This window comes from Barbus barbus (genome assembly GCF_936440315.1).
Source record: "Barbus barbus genome assembly, chromosome: 37".
Classification (NCBI taxonomy): Eukaryota; Metazoa; Chordata; class Actinopteri; order Cypriniformes; family Cyprinidae; genus Barbus; species Barbus barbus.
The window spans coordinates 23,784,698-23,806,018 of NC_136715.1; the positions used below are offsets into that span (position 1 = coordinate 23,784,698).

Here is a 21,321-nt window from a genome sequence, read left to right on the forward strand (position 1 = left end):
CATGTCAGTTAGAAGTGTTGAAAGATTACAAATATCCACATTAGTTTAAATTTGTCTTCATTAATTTATTGAATATGACTGTTGCTTCTCTTCTTAGACGCTGGGTTGACAGCACCTAAAGCAATGGGGTTCTACTGCACCTGACACATTTTTCTAAATTGCATGAAACCTTGAATGACACCATGTTATGAAATATCTCTTTATAGAGCACAGATTAAAGAAATATCAGTGTTCACTTTTACAGTCATGAAAGGACTAGAAGTGTGAAAGAGAGGCAGAAGTTAAAATTCTTACCCCTATGTTTCTGTCTGGAGAACATCCTTGTAATTTGATATGATTGAAGAGGATGCTAAAACACATGGAGCAAAAAAAAAGTTATTTAACGTGTTTCGACTGCTCCTCTTTTCTCCCTAAAAATCTCAAATTATACTTAGTTTACTCAATATTTCAAGATATGTTCAAATGACATATAGTACAAAATATATTTCTACTAACTTAATCTTTGAGTATATTAGGTTAGAGAAAATTATATAATTGATAACTTTTTTAAATAATTGAGCTAATTCACAAAAATACAGAAATTATTTTGGATTACAGCCTTCTTGAACTAATATGGACAGAAGACATAAAGATTGAATCTAGTTGTTTTTTCAGATCCTGTCAGAACATAGGCTATACACATTTTGCCTGGAAATCAAAACCTATTAACAGAGTTCTGCATCCAAGTTTTATTTGATGCTCAAAATCAGTCAAAAGGCTTTGATACCCCAAAATGGTCAACACTACATTTTTTTTTCTGATATCCTAACTGTCAACTCCTCTTTCAGCCTAAAAGGCAAGAAAACATAAAGTCAAAGTAAAAAGAGTTTGATTAAATGAGTTTATTGATTAATGTATCGGAGTTTATTGATTAATGTATCTATGGACACATACCCATTCTGTGGGTATGTGTCCTAAATATACAAAAACGCAAAAATAAAACCATTCTATTCGTATTCTATGAATATTCTGTAAAGTTCTATTTAAAACTAATACATAATGAATACATAATTAACACACCACATGAAAAGGATAAAAAAGAATGGTGTATGAAAAAAAAAGACTGTAAGGCGCACACACACACACACACACACACACATCAACCAGTCAGAGTCTGAGGTGCCGGGGAATCCCGCTGCTCAAGCCGCGTCACTGAGCTCGATCACCGCCCACAGACTCGGTGATCTCCGGCGCTCTTCCACACAACCGATTGACTGTAATCATGTTTGTTCATGCATTAAATCTGCTACTCGTTATAGTGGGGCTCCGTCGTGCTGTTTAGCGCCTAAACGGCTGGCTTTCACATTATACAGATCTGAGCTTAAACTGTGAAATGGACAGAATTCCCCGTCCATCCACATCCTGACGCGAGAGGCGCTTCCCCCTGCGCTCAGACCGGAGAGGAAGGCTCTTATTCGGTCAGATGGCGTGCCGCAGTCCGCCCACGCGTTTCTCGCGCCCACATAGGCAGCGAAAGCAGCGTCATTAACTCACCGCTACTGCCAGCACAGCAGAGCATTGCCGAGACAACACCAGAGTTTCAAGAACATTTTAGACCAGTCGCACATCTGTAGAATAAGGTCTAACAAGCACAGAAAACAAAAATAAATTACATCGCAAAGATCTTTGAATAGAAGGAAAAGTTTGTCTGATTTTGAGTTGAGTTCCAGAATCTGACAGAGTCGGTCGTTTGGTTGCTGGAAGCTTAAGTGTTCTGCTGGATCCTGTCCTGGATTCTGTCTTGAAACCTCTCGAGGTGAGTGGTACACAACTACTGACGAGTCATCTACATTGAGCAATTAGCTACTTTTCTTCATTATAAATGATCAGAGGAAAGCTACTACTGCGGGTTATATTTAACTCCGCAACACCTCATGCGGGAATTTCGTAGATAAAGCGCATTATTTGTGAAATTTAATAACATGCAAGCTGAAAAAAAGATATGAGTGTGTTTTGAAAATAAAACATTCTACAGCTACCGTGACTGCAAAATGTTTTCGCTGTAGCTTATATGGCATGCACAAGACATGCAACTTAGGGCTAAGAGTTTATATATATATATAGATAGATAAAACATTACGCTGTTATTTAATTTGATAAAGCTTTATTAAAACAGATCTCTCTCTCTCTTTCTTTTTCTGTAGGACTACCCAAAACTTTTCGATTTTTAGATGCTATATTCATCATCAGTGTAGTTGAAGGAGGATGCAATGATGGAACTTTCACATGTCAAATCTGTCTCCAGCTATTATTTTTAAGAGAGAGAGATAAAAGTGGAAGAAATAAGAGATCCATTATTGCAGATTAAGAGGCTTCATATTACACTGCAGGAGGAGGAAATTTGACTGCACCTCAACTTGGCTCTTGGATAGTCTTTAAAAAAGATGTTCCAAAAGGTGTTTTTGCAGCAGTGCCATAGAAGAACCTTAAAAAACAAAGGCTCTTTGTGGCATTAATGGATCCATGAAGAACCTTTAACATCCATAGAATCTTTAGCATAAACTGTACTTTCAAGGTTGTTTAGATTATTATTATTGTTCTTAACACACACACACACTCACACAATGGTTCTTTCAAGAACTGTTCAATGAAACGTGTTTTTGCTTTTAAAAACACGAGACACTGAACAATATCCAACTGAGACACAGCACTGATGAATGGAAAAGAAGGCAGGGTCTTGAAGTTACACTTCTTTCTTTTCAGAACATGTTTTTGTGTTCCACTGGATGTGAAACGCAAAAATGTGTTCTGTGTGAACCAGCCTTGAAGATGTTATGGACACAGAGAGTGACTTATTCCTCAGAAAGTGTTGATTTAGTGTTTTGCACATTTGCTAAATAGTGCTTTTGTTGGTGGTGGTGGATTCTCACTTTAACTAAAATGGTAGTATCTATTCAGAAAAATTCAGACCCAGAGGTTTTCTCACCATAGTTATGCTTCTGCTGTGCTTACATTAACGGCTTTGCATTAACTGTCTCATTTTATTTGCAACCCCTCCGAAACTCCATTTTAGTCAACATTTCCACTCTTTCTTCTTACACCATGCAATCACTTGAAGTCAGATGAAATCATTATATGAAGTCAATATTTCTTGTATTTTCTGGTTATTCTACTTTGTGTTGGGCATCCAAGTTGACTGGCTCACTACATTATCCCATACTAATATCTCATACTTCATTTATTACTCATTTAAAAATAGGTAGTAAAAATAGGTTTTAAAATGAGGGTGTTTGGTAATTTCAGATTTAATTTTCATAAAACCACAAAAGAAAAAGAATCATGTAGTGTTAAGATATAGGGCTGTGTATATACAGTAGTCAACATTTGAAGCGGATCAAAAAAGTGAATCAAAGTTGTCCTAAGACAAGAATGCATTTTAGGGTTTAGGACAACTTTGATGAAAGGTTTTGATCCACTTCAAATGTTGACTAGTATAGTTAAAACGTTTTGGGATAGAGATTTATTACCTCACTTTTACTATCGCTTTTACTTTTTACTTATTATGGATAAATACATACTCTTTATTAGAAAACAACACCCACGACATATTACATCAACACCGTTTGCCACTAAACAGATATTAAATTAAGCTCATTCATGGAGCAGTTATTTTAAAGTCTGTTCAGAAACTACTGTAATTTATTATTAATAGAAACCGTTTCTATTGCTGCTGAGCAGACCTCTGCAGCAGTGAGGTGAATGGCACATTCATCTTCAAAACTGTATTCATGAATATTATTCAGTCATGAACTAAAATAGAGCTAACAGTGCACAAAATGTGTCGGCTGTTTGACATTTATTCATTATGTTTTTATTGTAAGATATCATGTTTTCTTACTTGTTTAGAACTTCATATGCCCTGTATACATAAATACATACATTCACACAATATATATATATATAATGACCCTAGACCACAAAACCAGTCATAAGGGAAAGTCAATTTTTTTGAAATTGAGATTTATACATCATTCGAAAGCTGAATAAATAAGCTTTCCATTGATTTGTTAGCATAGGACAATATTTGGTCGAGATACAACTATTTGAAAATCTGGAATCTGAGGGTACAAAAAAATTATTAAGTTTTGATATATTCACGGTAGGAAATTTACAAAATATCTTCATGGAATGTGATCTTTATTTAAAATCCTAATGATATTTAGCATTAAAGAAAAATCAATACACACACACAGTAGTCAACATTTGAAGTGGATCAAAAAATTTCACCAAAGTTGTCCTAAGACAAGAGCACATTTGGGCTTTAGGACAACTTTGATGTAAGCTTTTGATCCACTTCAAATGTTGACTACTGTGTGTAAAATTTATTTATATACTGTGTGTGGTTTTTAAAGGATACTAATGACAAGCTTTGTGGCAATCCTGTTGTAGCCGAGCATCAGGATGTCATTACCACGGACGCTGGGCGAGCTACAGCTCTACCGAGTTTTACAAAGGGCCAACCTGCTGATGTACTATGACACCTTCATCCAGCAGGGAGGCGATGATGTCCAACAGCTGTGCGAGGCTGGCGAAGAGGAATTTCTGGAGATCATGGCACTAGTCGGCATGGCCACAAAACCCCTGCATGTGCGACGTCTGCAGAAGGCTCTGCGCGACTGGGCGGCAAACCCAACGCTGTTCAACCAACCTCTGGCCACCAATGTGGCCCCTTGTGGAATCCCTCTCCTTAGGATCGACAGCGCCGGCGCTGCTGGCTCAGGGGTTTTAGGTGGCAGAAAATCTTTAAGCAACGGTCAGCCAGGCTCTCCGTGTGAAAGAGAGGAAGTAGGATCTTGCCTTACGCCGCTCAGGGATAACAGTCCAAAGAGCCCCTGCTCACAGGCTTCTCCTGTACCTTCAGACCATCTGTACAGAGAAAAACTGTCCCCCATGGATCCCCACTGGCTCAGTCCTGAAATGTATGGAGCCGCTGAGTTAGATGAAGAACAGCCCATTACCCCTCTGCCTTTCGCTTGCCAGTCGCGTCTTCTTGGTCCTCCGACGCCAACTTCTTCTTCATCCTACTCCACTATGACCTCTCCGTGGCCTGGAGGTCAGCTGGACCCAGAGACCATTAAAGCCGTGGAGGAAAGCATTGATAGGCTGTTAAGAACCATGCCGCAAGCAGATCAAACCGAGGTGAAGACGCTTTTGAGACTCAATAAGAAAATGGCCAAGACGGTGGGACACATTTTCAACCTGGAACCTCAAAACAAGAGCAAAGAGGAAGAGATTCGCAAATATAGCCTGATCTATGGCCGCTTTGACTCCAAGAGGAGGGAAGGGAAACAGCTCACCCATCATGAGGTTTGTTGAAGAGAACATTTTGAACAAATTGCACAGATGTTACAAAAATGTTTTTTTCTCAAGTTTAGTTGTAATAAACACACAACTAAAGTATTATCCTGTATCTCTACAGTGAAATTTGCTAAATTCAAACTAAGCTAATCTGCTGTAGACATTGTGCATTTAGTACTCGAAAATGACTACTGTTACAGTATATAAAACCGTAAACAATATTACTATAGTATACACAACTCAAAGGAAGGAGAGGTGTGCTATAACTTTAATAAGCAATTAGATTTACAATTTTTATCGTAGACAATGAAATGGGGCAATTTCCATCCCAAAGCAACGACTTGTAACACTCTAGCAACTGCATAAAACACAGAAAAGTTAAGCAACTGCTTTGCATGGCAACCACCCACAGCATTGTGGCGATGACTTTTGCACAGGAAAGCAAGATTTGATTCTACAATCTTTTGATTACAGCCCATTTTATAAACCTTTAAAAAACATCACTGGTTTAGATGAATCCAGCAATTCCTTCGGTTCATTTCCAGAGGACTTATTTTATTATTCCACAAGTCTTTGGATGTGTTTTGACAAGACTTTTTATGGTGAACTTTAAAGAACTAACTGCAACTCCTAGATTTCACAGTAATATTTGATAGCATACTGTAATTTTAAATGACCAGTTGTAAATATTTAGGCTACTATAAACATTACAGGAGTTGTTTAATGCATTTATAGTTGTCAAAATGCCTTGACTTTCATAGAGCTCAGATGATCCGGTTTAATTTTGATATTTCCACTTTCAGATGCTCATCAATGAGGCTGCTGCTCAGTTCTGTATTCGTGACAATGCTCTGTTGTTACGTAGAGTTGAACTGTTCTCTTTAGCACGACAAGTGGCGAGAGAATGTGCCTACACGTCAACATTTAAACATAACAGGTCAGGAACTACTTTCATCTTGATTTTGTAATTGTTTCCGATTTTGCATCCAGATGAGGTGGCTACAGGTATTTTTAGATATTTACAGGCATATTTAAAATATGCACATATACACAGTATATGCAGCAATGGAAAAAATTAAGAGACCACTACAAAATTGGCCGTTTCTCTGAATATACTGTTTACAGGAATGTTTAAAGGGTTACACCATCCTAAAATGAAAATTTTGTCATTAATCACTTACCCCCGTCATTTCAAACCTGTAAAAGCTTCATTCATCTTCTGAAAACAATTTAAGATGTTTTGGATGAAAACCGGGAGGCTTGTGACTGTCCCATTGACTGCCAAACAATTACCACTGTCAAGGCCCAGAAAAGTATGAAAGAATTCGTCAGAATAGTCAGTCTGCCATCAGTGGTTCAACCGTAACGTTATGAAGCTACGAGAATACTTTTTGTGCGCAAAGAAAACAAAAATGACTTTATTCAACAATTAGTCTCCTCAGCGTCGCACCACTTTGGTCTTTTACATTTATTTACGCTTTGGCGCTACGCTGACGAATTGTTGAATAAAGTCGTTATTTTTGTTTTCTTTGCGTAGAAAAAGTATTCTCTTAGCTTCATAATATGTTTTCATCCAAAATATCTTAAATTGTGTTCCGAAAACGAACAAAGCTTTTACGGGTTTGGAACGACATGGGGGTAAGTGATTAATGACAACATTTTAATTTTGGGGGTGGAGTAACCCTTTAAGTAAATGTTTTATTCAACAAAATACTGTTTCAAATAATACTAATCAACACAACTTTTATAGCATTCATTTGCTGAAAATGACTTTGGGTCAAAATATTAACGATACAGTGCTTTCAGACCTTGATACTATTGTTTTAACTTGGGAAGAGTTTGAAAATCAATATTTGTGAAATAAATCACATAAATAATAAATCCACAGAAATACATTTTTCTTCTGATACCTAGGCTCATGCCAAGACAAAAGCAAATGTTTTTATTTTCAACCCAACTTTTCTGAAAAACAGACTTTTTTTTTATAAACTCCTCCAAGAATTTTAATTCGATCTTCCCCAAACTTGGCTCATATCATTTTCAAAGGTTTTTTCATGTGCCAAACACTTATGTAACAATTCATCAGACAAAACAGTAATTCAACAGAAAGCACACAAAAAACAAAGTAAGTTTCGCAATGCTATAAATAACAATGAAATTTGGTTTGCTATCACAACCAAGCTGAGAGTACCTGAGCAGTTTGGAGACAGCGCCACCTACTGGCGATGAAATCTAAAAAAAAAAAAAACAAGGTTTGTTTCACAATTGTTTTGGCCTAAAAGAGTGGTTCCAAAATGGGTGTGTGAGACAAAAGAGACATGCAATGAGACTGTTCAGTTTACCACAGTGCATTGGCGATTCATGATGAAACCTGGTATGTGTCATCAGCACCATGTCCATAGGTCCATGTAGAGAAATAAAAATATAAGTGCAAATTTGAACTGTTGGTGGTGTGAGACTGTTTGAGGAAGAGACCCCAAATTTGAAGATCAGACATTTACCATAAAGTTCTTTCTTTTTGAGTTCAAGCTGTTTATTCAACAGCTCAAGCAAAAATATGATGATAGTGGAATTGATTATATATAATTGATTATGTAGTACATTCAAAACCAGTGCGTTAGACTTTTAGCTGAGCAAAATCTATAATGTATTCAAGACATAAAACTGGTCCTTGTGCAGAGAAGAATTTATTGGAGGTAGTAGTGCAGCGTGGTTCTTCTGGACCAAGGTTCTTATTTGTGTGACCAGACCTTTATGGCTGGTAACAGATGTGCTACATTTTATAAGAAAATATTTGGTAACACTTTATTTTAAGGTGTCATAATACAGAGTAATTACCTAGTTATTACTTAGTAGTAGCCGTTGTACTAACATGAAACAAAATGCACTTACCATGTAACTAAGTTATGGAACAGACTGTACTTATGGTTTGTAATTATGTAGATGCAATAGGCAGCTACTGTTACACACATGTTACAGACCGAGTGTGTTACACAGCTACTTATGTAACCAAAAGATTGTTACTTATGTGTTGCAGACTTTATACAACGTAATTACAAATGTAAGTACACAGACATAAGCTACTTAAAATAAAGTGTATCAAGATTGTACTTAAGTGTACAAGTAGCTGTGTAACAGACTCTGCCTGTTACATGTGTGTAACAGTAACTACCTATTACATCTACATAATTACAAACGTAAGTACAGGCTGTTCCATAACTTAGTCACATGGTAAGTACATTTTATTTCATGTTAATACAACGGCTACTACCAAGTATGTGATTAGGTAATTACTTTGCATTATGACACCTTAAAATAAAGTGTTACCAAATATTTAAAATAAATCCATCTGATAATCTTTCAGCTCATGGAGAAACACATTTGGCCAATTGGACATTTCACTTAAATTCTTGAAGTTACTGAGATATAAGCATTTTCACAAATACCCGTGTGAAAGCTAGCCCTGCCACCTCTTGTGTGTTGTTTCCTTCAATATTGTGACTTTTTTTTACAATTAAACTTATTTGATCAGAATTTGAGCTGGTTTTTTTGTATTATCATCTCAGGACATACTCAGATGATTGTACTGCCGCTGTTGACTGTTCTGCTCAGAAGAGAATCAAGCTTGATGTAAGTACATCAAGATATGTATCTATATATAAATCTGTATAGATGGTAAACAGGACTTTGAGGAATATACTCAGATGAAGCTTGGGCAGATGCTTACACTTAATAGTGATTTGAGTATATAGCTACAAAATGATAAGAAAACGAACTGGTTCCCTTATAGGATTAAAATAAAGATGTAAATCGCTGGATTGAGAGTTACACTGGAGCTTACATTGGATGTCAAGTTGTGAACTCCTTTTGTAGTACTATTGCACTCATATCTGTAATTATAGTGTAACAAACCCACTACAATTGACAAAACGAGTAACGTTTTCATTAGAAGTACTACTTCTTTCAGGTCACAGATTCTGACAGACTGTCTAAGGATCCAGTAGCCAACAGTGACAACAGATCTACAGCGGATGACAACAGCCTCTCTGGAGAAAGTCTAGATAGTTTATCACAAGGTAAGATTCCTTATTTTCATTGCTTTTATTTTAAACATTGATATATTTATGAATGTCCAGTGTATGTCAGTAAATCTTGGTGCAGTTAGTGACCTCAAACCATCATTGTCCCACATTCTATGTTGCATTTGTTGCAAATGGCAAAGCCATGAAGGATCACTTCACACGTAAAAAGTGATCACAGTGGGTTATTTTCCCTCTCTGAGATGATGTGAAGATCAAGCAGAAGATAAGAAAGCAAATTTGTGTCCATTCATACTCATGTCAGGGAAAAACATCATTGCTGAAAGAAACCGTAACAGGTGATTGAGAGGCATGTTTGTCTGATTCTGTGTGTCTTGATAGATATCAGCCCTCAGTTGCACCCCTCCTCATCCCCTCACCCCCTCACCGACACCACTGGCCTCATCAACTGGAGTCGCCAGCTCATGCAACAAACTCTCATGGATGAGGGCCTCAGATTGGCTAGAATGGTGTCACGTGACCACGCAAGCAAAGTCAGCCTAGGGTCAGAAAAGAGACAGATTTCAGGTGAATGCTAGATGCTTTATAACACGCACACTTCTCATGCACCTACCACAAATGGGGAACAAGACAGAGTTTGGATTTGCATCCCCATTGTAAACTTAGGGTCAGAAAAATAAGAGATGCTTACCTTCATTTTTTTCTGTAACACTTTATTTGAAGGTGACGTAGTTACATGTACTTACTATGGTAATGACAAGAAATGATGCATAATTACATGCAACTAACCCTAAACTAAACCATAACCCTAAGAATTTAGTAATATTACTCTCCACTTATGTGTAATTACACTGTAACAACATCACCTTTAAATAAAGTGTAACTTTTTCTGTATAATTTATAAGAAGTGTGTATTTTTGCTGCTTAGTTACAGTACAAAATGCTACGTCAGAACTGTTAACAAGCTTGGCTATTTAAAGATTTATTTAAAATTAGATTTTTTATTTAAAAGAGATTATTGTACTATAGAAAGGGTCATAAGTGTGTTACTTCTTGGGTTTCACAACTGTCAGAATAATGGCATTGTATGATTGTAATTGTTTGGATACAGTCAAGTTCAAAACCTCCCAGGTATTTTTCATGTTAAAGAGGTCAAGCTGTCTAAAGAACAAAGTATGTGTGCCTTTATTCTCTTAAGAACGGGACAGATCGGTTCGGGACAGTTCAGTTCATCCTCATGTTGTTCCTGTATGTCTTTCTTCTATGTAACAAAAGATGATGTTTGAGTTCCAAAAACAATGGACCCCATTGACTTTCACTGCACTAAAATAAAAAAAAATCCATTTGAAACAACTTGAGGGTGAATAAATTATGACAGAATTTTCCCCTTTAGAAAATTTCCTTTAAAGTCTGTAGGGTTGATAGTGATGATAGTGCAGAGACTAGCACACCTTGAAGTGTCTCTGAGGAATATATAAGAGCTAATCTAGCTAGCCTTTAAGGATGGAATGAATCAGAGATCATCAGATTCGAGAAGCTCTTTCAGAGGCAAACATCTCAGTCAGACGTCGTCATTGGGGACCGCAGAATAAAAGAGAAAGGAGAAGAGAAAATGCGAATGGGTGGTGGGGGCCACAGGAAGTGCTGTGTGGGTGATAAATTGGAGCCCCCCTTCCCTGTCTGACGTCAAAGCTTATGAAAATGTGTGAGAAGAGGGCGGATGGATGGATGGAGAGAAAGAGGGGGTGAATGAGTAGGAGGGAGTGAGAAGGGCGTCGCTTTGACTCAGAGAGAAGGAGTAAAAATAAACCATGTGGGCAGTGAAAGATGCAGCCGCTCTCTCTCTCTCTCGATCTTAATGAGCAAACACTAGTGCTTCAGTTCAGTGGAATGGCCAAAAATGAGCTTTAATCAGTCTTTGTATTTTTTTTGTGTCGTCTCTTTCAAGCGAAAATGCAAGTTCCTCATTTCATTGCACTGTCAGTCATTCTGCAGTTACACAGTCATTTCTCAGCATTGTTCTGGCTTCACATAATAATACGAGTTTTAACATGTTTTATTGCATTGCTGTAATGTATTATTAATGTCTGCCGAAGTGTGGGAATTGCGATGTTCAAAAATGCAGTGGGAAACCCCAATGATGCAAATGCTGATTCTCCCCGTTCCAAATTCGAGTCTCTTGATAACTGCATTAATGAGCAGATCATATTTAGAGGAATAGTTTACCCTCAGGCCAAGATGTAGATGGGTTTGTTTCTTCAAAGGAACACATTTTTGAGAAAAAAATTGCTCAGCAATGGATCCTCTGCAATGAATGGGTACCAAACAGCTGATAGAAACATCACAATAACCCACACCACTCCAGTCCATCATTAACGGTTGTGAAGTCAAAAGTTCAAACAAATCAATTTTTAGGACGTTTTAACTTTAAATAATTGTTTCTGGTTAAAATATGAGTCCATAATCCATAAGTAACAGGCCATAACTTGTCCATGCCCTTTTTCACATCAAAATCTACCAATTTATTTGTTTAGGATTATTTTGGACTGTTTTCACTTGTAAACGGTGCTTGATCTGCAGTGCATATTTCTCTCCTGATTCAGATGAGAGTACGTTTTTTACTGCATAAAGCAATATTGCACAGAGAACTCGTATTTTCGCTGGAATCGATGGTTTTATTTAAAAATGTCTTAATGAATTTGAAACTCACAGCTTTTGAGTTCACAAGAAGTTGATTGCTGGACTGGAGTGGTGTGGATTATTGTGATGTTTTTATCAGCTGACTGGACTCTCATCTGACGGCACCCATTCACTGCAGAGCATCCATTGCTGAGCAAGCGATGGAATGCTACATGTCTCCAAATTTGTTCAAATGAAAAGATTTTTAAGCTCGAAGCGACATGAAAATAAAAAACCATAAAGTACCGTATTGTGTTCCTGACACTCTTTATTATTTAAAAAAATTAATTCTCAAATTTAAAATCCAAAAACTTTGTTTATATTCTCATAGAGATGGAGGAGAAAGTGTCAGAGAGGACAGCATCGAGTAACAGAAGCAGCAGTCCAGCAAACACAAAAGATGATCCATAACTGACAATCTGCAAGTCTCCATGTTGAACTCAGGTTGGATATCATGTCTAAATGCAGCCGTGGTGTTTGGTTCGCTATGTTGAATTGTCCTGTTCTACAAAACTTGTATGCACCTTATAATGTTCTTCTAGAAAGTGGCGGAAAGTTCTTGTGTCTTGACAAATTAAATTTGAAGCACATACAGCTTAGTCCAAGCAACAAGTGTTACAAATACATTCCATATTCTCTGTCAGGTTATAATGTCAGTAAAAAGCTTCAATGGTGCTAATTTTGTGTCGAGCTAATTCTAGAATGAAATTGCATTATCTAAACATTAATTTATTAGGATAGATGACTTGCTTCTCGTTCTAAGCGGAGCTGTGAGACATTTTCCATTTTCTCAGTTTCTTGTTTTGGTGGAGTTCTAAGAAAAGTTTGGAAGGAACATGTTTATTTAATCCAACCAATCACAATGCTAGAATAAGCAAACTGCTCAAATACATTATTATGCACAGCGAGCAAAACACGTTTACAAGTTTTGGATTATATTAACATGTGAAATCCTGAAATGGACTATTAAGAACCCTTACACTAGTAACATACTAATGCAGTAAATATGAATATATCAACTCTAAATGCACAAATGAGTTTTCATAAATTACAAAATGTAAATGATTCAAATGAATCACGGGGGGGGGAATAATATTCTCACTGTTTAAAGGTTGAATGGCTAATGAGAATAGTAAGTATGAATTGTGCATTACAATGTTAGAAATAGATCTGTGGCCTCTTTAATGACAGATTATTTATTTTTTAATTTCTCAATAAATTATATTGTAATGTTTCTCGTGTTTATTTCTCTAGATTGTTACTTTTATTTTGCTAACAGTGTAAAAACAGAAATTTTGTGTATTACAACAACTTTTATTTATCCAATGCTTTTGTTTAAGGTACTTAAAGTATTGTACATGAAAATGTATGGACAATTTTGATGTTTCTGTCTCATTTCTGACACACGGTTCCACCACCCACACTCACCCTAGTCTCATCGCAACAAACCAAGACAGACGATGCCTGTGATTCACTTGCCCTACCCTGCCATCATCATCATCGTCATCGTCATCGTCAATCTCACAGATGGGGAAGTGGTTGGGAAAAAGTAAAAAAAGAAAAACTGTCTGGAAAAAATAGTTATTGTTTCAGTTGCCTGTTTGGTGCCACTGTTGGCAAATTTACTCAATCAGTTAATCGCTAATCAATAAATTGATTTCATTTGAGTAATATGCTTGAGAAGGCCTATAATTAAAGGGATAACCAAAAAAGATCTTTTTTTTTTCCTTTTTTCTGTGAAACACAAAAGAGGATATTTTGAAAGATACTTTGCTTTATTTTTGTTCAAATTAAATGAACGTCAAAGGAGTTGTTTCGGACCATTGTGACAAAAAATTCAAGTGTTTTGCGAAAAGGAAAAGGAAATCATACAGTTTGAACGACAGATTTTTGAGTGAACTATCCCTTAAGGATATTTCTTTGCAAGAACCTGAAACAGGTACACTGTAAGTGTTGTGTAAGAGCATATCCTTGTGTACTGGAGTGCCTTGAATGTGGCCTTTTTCAAGGCAACAAACCAGTTTTTTGTGAACACTAAAAAGTAACATTAAGTAGGATGTAAAGAGATTTGCCCATGTCATGTAAAAATGCCTTTCTGTCGATTATCATAGCACTGGTGTTCATTTAAACATAACCACTTATAAACTAATGAGGTTTTACAGCATTCATGCTACCAGTTGCTATGGTCCATTGATGCTCTACATTGTAAAGTTTTTTAATTTATTTACTATTTAATTACTAGACAGCACTATACTCATATTGTGCTTTATGGTAGTGAGAATTCAGCATTTGGGCAAAAACAGTAAATCATTCTAAAAAAATGATATATTCATACATTTCTACTGGTACAAAACAGACACTTTTTGTGATGGAACCAAATAATTACAAGATCAAACTAGGCGATGAATCATAAAATTATAAAATGAAACAACAAATACATGTGCACGCATAACATTTTTTGTTGCTGTTCTCACTTTATATTAAGTACTTGCACTACAACTTGTGTGTGCTTTACAATTTAATAAAAAAAAATCTAGATCATCACTGACCAAACCTCCAATAGTTTCAAAATCAAACATATGATAGTCCATTACTGACATTATCGGTGTGTTCACTTATCACCTCATCTTCATTTTTTGATGAATTTGAGTCCCAGCACTGCTTTCCTTCAGGTCATGTGTGTAGTGAGGTGACGCAGAAACTCTCCACGGGTGCTTGTGTGTCCAGGAAACACAGCGTGACAGAACTCACACACCTGCGACTGCAGCGTGACTCCAGACATGAACAGCCCTCCGGCTTGACTGACCAACTCACTGTCCAGAAACGAGGATGACCAGGGCCTCTGTGGGACAGAGAAACAGCCTTCTCACACATGTCAGATGTTGCTTATGTTGTGTAAGACGTGCAGGTGTTATCACAAGCAGGACTAGACACAAAAAAATTAAGTCTTTCAAGTTGGGAGCTTAAAGAAAAGAAACTGAAGTGAACCAACGCACACTAAACACAGGTGTGATACGAACCCGCAGTCTTTGTGAAGGCTGGTTTGCATAATAATTTTGCTCGACTCTCCTCAGGTCATCCCAGGCACTGCTTTCTGCCATCTTTACTGGATTGTGGAAAACTGCTTTATCGTGGTTATCCTGTTTCTGATCTAGCATGTCCAGGTTAAGATGCAGTTTGTCTAGTCCTCTATTAATATGACCGAGGTCATTACCAGCTGAAAAACAAACATATGCATAGCAGAAACCTTGTTTTGATGCTTGAGGTCGAATGATGCAGAATTGCAGACAAAAGTGAGAAAGTTTGATTTGGAATGGAAAACTGATATTAGTGTTAAGGCCTGTTCACACCAAGAACAACAACAATGAAGATAACTGGACCGACTATCTGCTTGCCACCAGTGTTGGGGAGTAACTAGTCACATGTAACAGTTATATCATTTAATCACAAAATAACGGTTAAAGTTTCGTTTACTGAGAAAAAATGTGTAATTAAATTACAGTTACTTATGAAAATGTTAACAATTGCATCTGAATATTTTCACACACATACAGATTTGATTGATTTCTTTCCAAAATTGCATTGAGTGCTCTAAAATATGAGACACCAATGTTTCAGGAGTTTAGGACAAAGAATAGGACAAGAATAGGTTTTATTTCCTATTTGGGTTTATGTTTATGCTTTATTTTTAAATTAACAGTTTTTTGTTTTTTTCCCCCCAAAAGCATTATTAGATGTCAGTGTTTCCTGTCATAACTATGCAAAGATTTGATTTCAAAAACAGTATCATAGCTATTTTTTGGGCAATTAACCTCAGATTGATCTCAAAGTAAAAAGTGGTGCTAAAGTCTGATTTTGTGGTGGCTGTGCTTTAAAATTAAATTATTATAATCTTAATTCAAATGAAGGAGGATTTTGAAAATCTGACAGTAAACAGTGTTGAGTACAACTGTAAGGTTAACCCTGCCTGCTTTAAATGTTTGAAAATGATTAACAGTTTAGAAAACAATATGATTTTTTTATTTTTAAAATTCTGGCTGACCGACAGGTCATTGTTGGCTGGGCTATAACGATAACTATATTAGCATCCACACCTTCGCACAATAACATTGTTTATTATAAGCACATACTGCAGTTCTGTTGTCTTTAAATGCTTGAGCCAAGCACGATAGATTCTGATTGGCTGTCAACTTTTTGTGACATACGACCAAGTATGGTGACCCATACTCGCATTTACCCATCCAAAGTGCACCACACAGCAGTGAACACACACCTGGAGCAGTGGGCAGACATTTTATGCTGCGGCGCCCGGGGAGCAGTTGAGGGTTCGGTGCTCAAGGGCACCTCAGTCGTGGTATTGAGGGTGGTGAGAGCACTGTACATTCACTCCCCCCACCTACAATCCCTGCCGGACCTGAGACTCGAACTCGCAACCTTTGGATTACGAGTCCGACTCTCTAATCATTAGGCCACGACTGCCCTTATAAACCGGAAACAAAATCATTCTGGAAGTTATTCCAACGATAACAGTCCCCTGTGCTTTTATCATTATACTTGTGATGAAGAATTTGCTATTCTTAAAATTACATTTAGAATGATTTTTAAAACTATATCCACCTTATTCCTAAATGCGGAAGCCCATGAGCGAGACATCCGGTCCATTAGCCGCTATATAAAGAAATAACGAGAATAACAATGTGCAATAAACGTTTGTAATTAAGATAATACACTAAAATAATATGGTAAGATGCAACAATTTGCAGTATCAAGCAGCAAAACGAGTGGATTTGTACAGCCAAAAATAGCTGGGAGCAAATGAGACCGGAAGCAAGACTCGTAGAATTTACAAATGGCCCATTTTTACGTGGAGAACAAGGTGGATAGTTATAGTTATGGTCCTTGGTGTAAATGGGCCTTCAGTCAATGGTAGACTTCAGAAGTGATAATTTCAACAGACACAGGGAGAATACTATACTTTGAAAGCCCAGTATGTGTGGTGCATTGAGATCTCTGAGAGGTTCTTGCTCATGGCGTTCTGCAGGATGGGGTCGGTGTCCTGACTTTTCAAAGTTCCTAGTTGGAGCCGTGGCCAAACCTGAAAGTGAACATTACTATATCACATATCATAGTGTATACACTAATTTAATACACGGTGACATTAATATTGAAGTAATTAGCAGTAGTTTATTTGCAAAAGTCTTCTAACCTTGCTGTCGTTGTAGTGTGTCAGAGAGATGTTGTATTATTGCTGCTTGTTTTAAGCAGAGTGACTGGAGACGGACAAACTGCTGGTACAGTGCTGCATACGCCTCCTCCATCTAAGAGCGGTTATCAGTTGAGTAAATTAAAAATAAACCTTACTTAAAAGTCTTTGAGCTTGCAGTCTTGAAGACTTCTGTACAGGAAGATCATATAGAAATGAGGAAAACTATTCACTAAAAAAAAATATTGAAAGAAATTTTCATAATTATTAGCAAGAAGAAGCAGTAGCCCCTCACTGCAGAACAAAGATCCAGGGGGCGGGGTTGGATCTACATCTAGGGGGTGGAGATGGGTAGGTTTAGGGGTGGATATGGGTGGGTTTAGGGATCAGGGGGTGGAGATGGGTGGGTTTAGGGGTGGATATGGGTGGGTTTAGGGATCAGGGGGTGGAGATGGGTGGGTTTAGGGGTGGATATGGGTGGGTTTAAGGATCAGGGGGTGGAGATGGGTAGGTTTAGGGGTGGATATGGGTGGGTTTAGGGATCAGGGGGTGGAGATGGGTGGGTTTAGGGGTGGATATGGGTGGGTTTAAGGATCAAGGGGTGGAGATGGGTAGGTTTAGGGGTGGATATGGGTGGGTTCAGGGATCAGGGGGTGGAGATGGGTAGGTTTAGGGGTGGATATGGGTGGGTTTAAGGATCAAGGGGTGGAGATGGGTAGGTTTAGGGGTGGATATGGGTGGGTTCAGGGATCAGGGGGTGGAGATGGGTAGGTTTAGGGGTGGATATGGGTGGGTTCAGGGATCAGGGGGTGGACATGGGTAGGTTTAGGGGTGGATATGGGTGGGTTCAGGGATCAAGGGGTGGAGATGGGTAAGTTTAGGGGTGGATATGGGTGGGTTTAAGGATCAGGGGGTGGAGATGGGTAGGTTTAGGGGTGGATATGGGTGGGTTTAAGGATCAAGGGGTGGAGATGGGTAGGTTTAGGGGTGGATATGGGTGGGTTCAGGGATCAGGGGGTGGAGATGGGTAGGTTAGGGGTGGATATGGGTGGGTTCAGGGATCAGGGGGTGGAGACGGGTAGGTTTAGGTATATGTAAGGTGGGAGGAGTTGGATCTAGATCCAGCCACGCCCCCTGGATCGTGTGTTCTGCAGTGAGCACCATCTCAGAAAAAGTACAAAATTACATTTCATTGATTAGTGTGGCAAGCTGACTCAATGAAACCTGTCATTAAAAAGCCTGTTATTTTTTTTCCAAACTCATAACAATAAAACAATTATGAGTTTTTGAAAATGCATTGGTACTCTCTATGGAACAAAACTAAATTACTTGAGAAAGAGGGAGTAAACAGAAATATACAAAATATAGCCTAAACATACAGATTGCAGGTTTCTGGGTGTCACATAATTCTTTTGTTTATTTTACCATCAAGAAATATAGGAGACCAGGTACTGTAAAATAACCTCTGAATGATTACCCATTTGATTTGACATGAATAAATTACAACTTGTCAGGTGAGAACAACTTTTCAATCTTTCACTTTTGCATTTTCAGAGGAGGTGATTTTTCTTGCTGGATGAATGCAGTGGACTGATTGATAGATAGATAGATAGATAGATAGTAGCATTGGCACACTTCAAATCTGTCGCGCAACAATACTTGAACCACAGGTATCAACCGAAACCACAAGTTACACAGTAGCATTTGTAACCTTTGTTTGTACCACTAGACATTCAAGAACAATATGTAGCAAACAACTCTGCGTACGTCCTCGGAAATAGATTCAGTATCACTATAATTATATCAACACTTATAAACACGTTACTTTCTCCTAGAAACATTCAGCTGCTGTGCTCTGTGCTGTCATCGCAGTAGGTTTCTACAGTGCACTGCGGTGGCCACAGAATGAAAGCATAAAGAGGAAGAACTTATAGCAGTCTATATAATATATACATGCTTACTATATCCAAACATCCGTGATCAACCCGATACAGCTGAAGATATATTTACGTCTGACACTCTCTGATGATGATGCCGTATATGCTCTCCAGCGAAAAATGTACTAAAAAAAGCAATCAGTAACTTATGTGCCAGGAAATCAAAAACAGGAACTCAAACAGGAACCTCCCCCTGGGTCTTTGTTTTTAAAGTGACCAGCACAGACACAGAGCACAGCTGCAACTCAAGTAGAGTCCACACTAAGGTTTTTCAAATTTCCATCCAGATTTTGCGCTGTTTTGTTGCCGACAAAGAGATATGCGTTAAAAAAACGTTGCGAAATTTACAGTCTACACCCTGTTTCCATCCAGCCTTTTACCGATGGTGTGCGTCATGACGTCATCCCTAAAAAAATGTATTGTCGCATAAGTTTTGGTGTGTACATAATTTATCCTATTGTGTAAATTATAAACTAGGCTCTTCATCCATTTGAAACAAAAAAAGCCTATATTAAATTGTATAGGCCTACATAAAATAATTTTTATTAAGTGTCATGTTTTTTTGTTTGTTTTTTTTAGATAAAAAAATAGTTAGCATTAAACGTCAGCGAAACCCTAAGAATTCACAACCTTTTTTTTTTTTTTTTTTTTTTACAATAGTGCTCGATTATAACGTTATGTATATGACATCCCAGACCCAGTTATTCATATTCTGCATTCATTGTTGTTTGTCCTGCGCGCGCTGAAGAGATATTCACCACACCTCAATGAAGCGCTAAACTGCAGGGCAACTCAACCAAATGCATCATAAACGAGATAAATAATATATACACGATATATTAACCGGCTGAAATGTTTCGGTAAATTGTACCCTACCTGATCGAAGAAATACAGTCTTTCAGTCTGCCTGTGTCAAAATGCTCCTCTGTCGGTCACGGATTATGGAAGTGAAACTTAAATTTGTACTAGGGGTGATTGGATTTATTCACGCATGTTAAAATATTTATTTGAAGCTTCTTTCTTTTCAGATTCTTATTTACAACATTATTTTAATAGGCAGCAGGCTATATTAACTTATTGGGAGAAAACTGGTAGTTTTATGTGAAATCAAAGATTTGAGCACCCCCATATTTCCAAAATGCATGATCATAACACCCCGCGACTGTGAGATTGGGAGTCGAATCAGGCTCCTCCCATCGAAGCATCGAATCGTCGACTATTCGGGGTCACCCCTAGTCCACACTCCAGGCGTTACTGCTTGCGTAAATAAGGTTACGTCGTAGGGTGGCAAAATTGTGTCATTTAAATAAAAAATAGCATTTTTTTACACATGATTTACTTTATTTTAATAAACATATAAAAATGTAAAAGGTGTGCATTATAGTTGGCACCTAGATGAACAGTTTACAGCTGTTTTTATGACTGTAAATCATTCTGCTCATGCTCTTGAAGTTAGAAAAGTGTATACCAATATGTAGACGGTCCCTAAATATGCAAATATCGAACGTCCAACGTCAAGCCAACTTTATGCCACTATTTGACTGAGCCTATGCCTATGTTTGTGTCTCCTCTTCATTTTCACCAATGACAGCGTGAAGAAAAGTCTGAATCGAATTGATAGATACCTGCCTTTCATTAATTTATTTGCTCACACAGTTATCATTTCTGAAATAACTTTCTGCAGAAATACCAGTGCAGAACCTTCATCAAGAGAAACCCAAATGATAGGGTGCGCTATTTTACACGTGCAAGATGCAGTCCTCAATAGGCTAAACTAGTTGTTAAGCTCAACATTTTGCAATATTTTTATACACACAAACCAAGAATGAAATGAAAATTCACCTTACATATTTAATAAAACCATGTTGTAGAACTTGTTGTGAAGGATTCAGTTGTGCATAGTCTATGTAGCTAATTAAAAAAAATGATGTTTAATCAAAATGTCATAACTGGACCTTCTGGTGAAAACAACAGACTTCTTTCTGGTGACGTATGCAGGACTTCTCCAATCATTTAGTCTGCTTAAACCTCCACTTTGAGTCAATGTCCACATCTCAGCAAAAGTCAGATGCTGAGAGTTTATCTGTGGACTGGTTACCTTTTCCGCATCATTCAGTACATTTTC

At 37.6% G+C, this 21,321-nt stretch overlaps 2 protein-coding genes across 5 annotated transcripts; one reads left to right on the forward strand and one right to left on the reverse strand.

Annotated features, from left to right (window-relative positions):
• Positions 1–1,676: 1,676 nt before the first annotated feature.
• Positions 1,677–12,467, forward strand: nab2 (NGFI-A binding protein 2 (EGR1 binding protein 2); the record flags this gene model as incomplete). The annotated part of the gene is made up of 7 exons (XM_079396793.1): positions 1,677–1,795; positions 4,429–5,346; positions 6,141–6,274; positions 8,904–8,967; positions 9,305–9,413; positions 9,759–9,944; positions 12,388–12,467. The coding sequence occupies exons 2-7, from the start codon at positions 4,441–4,443 to the stop codon at positions 12,465–12,467; spliced, it is 1,479 nt and encodes a 492-aa protein (XP_079252919.1). The 5' UTR covers positions 1,677–1,795; positions 4,429–4,440.
• Positions 12,309–20,442, reverse strand: LOC306857103 (uncharacterized protein). Of its 4 annotated transcripts, none has more exons than XM_079396795.1 (5): positions 20,073–20,442; positions 17,263–17,374; positions 17,032–17,151; positions 15,077–15,273; positions 12,309–14,898 (listed from the first exon to the last, which is right to left on the reverse strand). In XM_079396795.1, the coding sequence occupies exons 2-5, from the start codon at positions 17,372–17,374 to the stop codon at positions 14,725–14,727; spliced, it is 603 nt and encodes a 200-aa protein (XP_079252921.1). In that variant the 5' UTR covers positions 20,073–20,442; the 3' UTR covers positions 12,309–14,724. The 4 variants fall into 4 exon arrangements, with proteins under 4 accessions (XP_079252921.1, XP_079252923.1, XP_079252922.1 ...); XM_079396797.1 differs by having other exon boundaries at positions 17,263–17,451; positions 20,073–20,123; XM_079396796.1 differs by lacking the exon at positions 20,073–20,442 and adding an exon at positions 19,221–19,592 and having other exon boundaries at positions 17,263–17,451.
• Between the last annotated feature and the right edge of the window lie 879 nt (positions 20,443–21,321).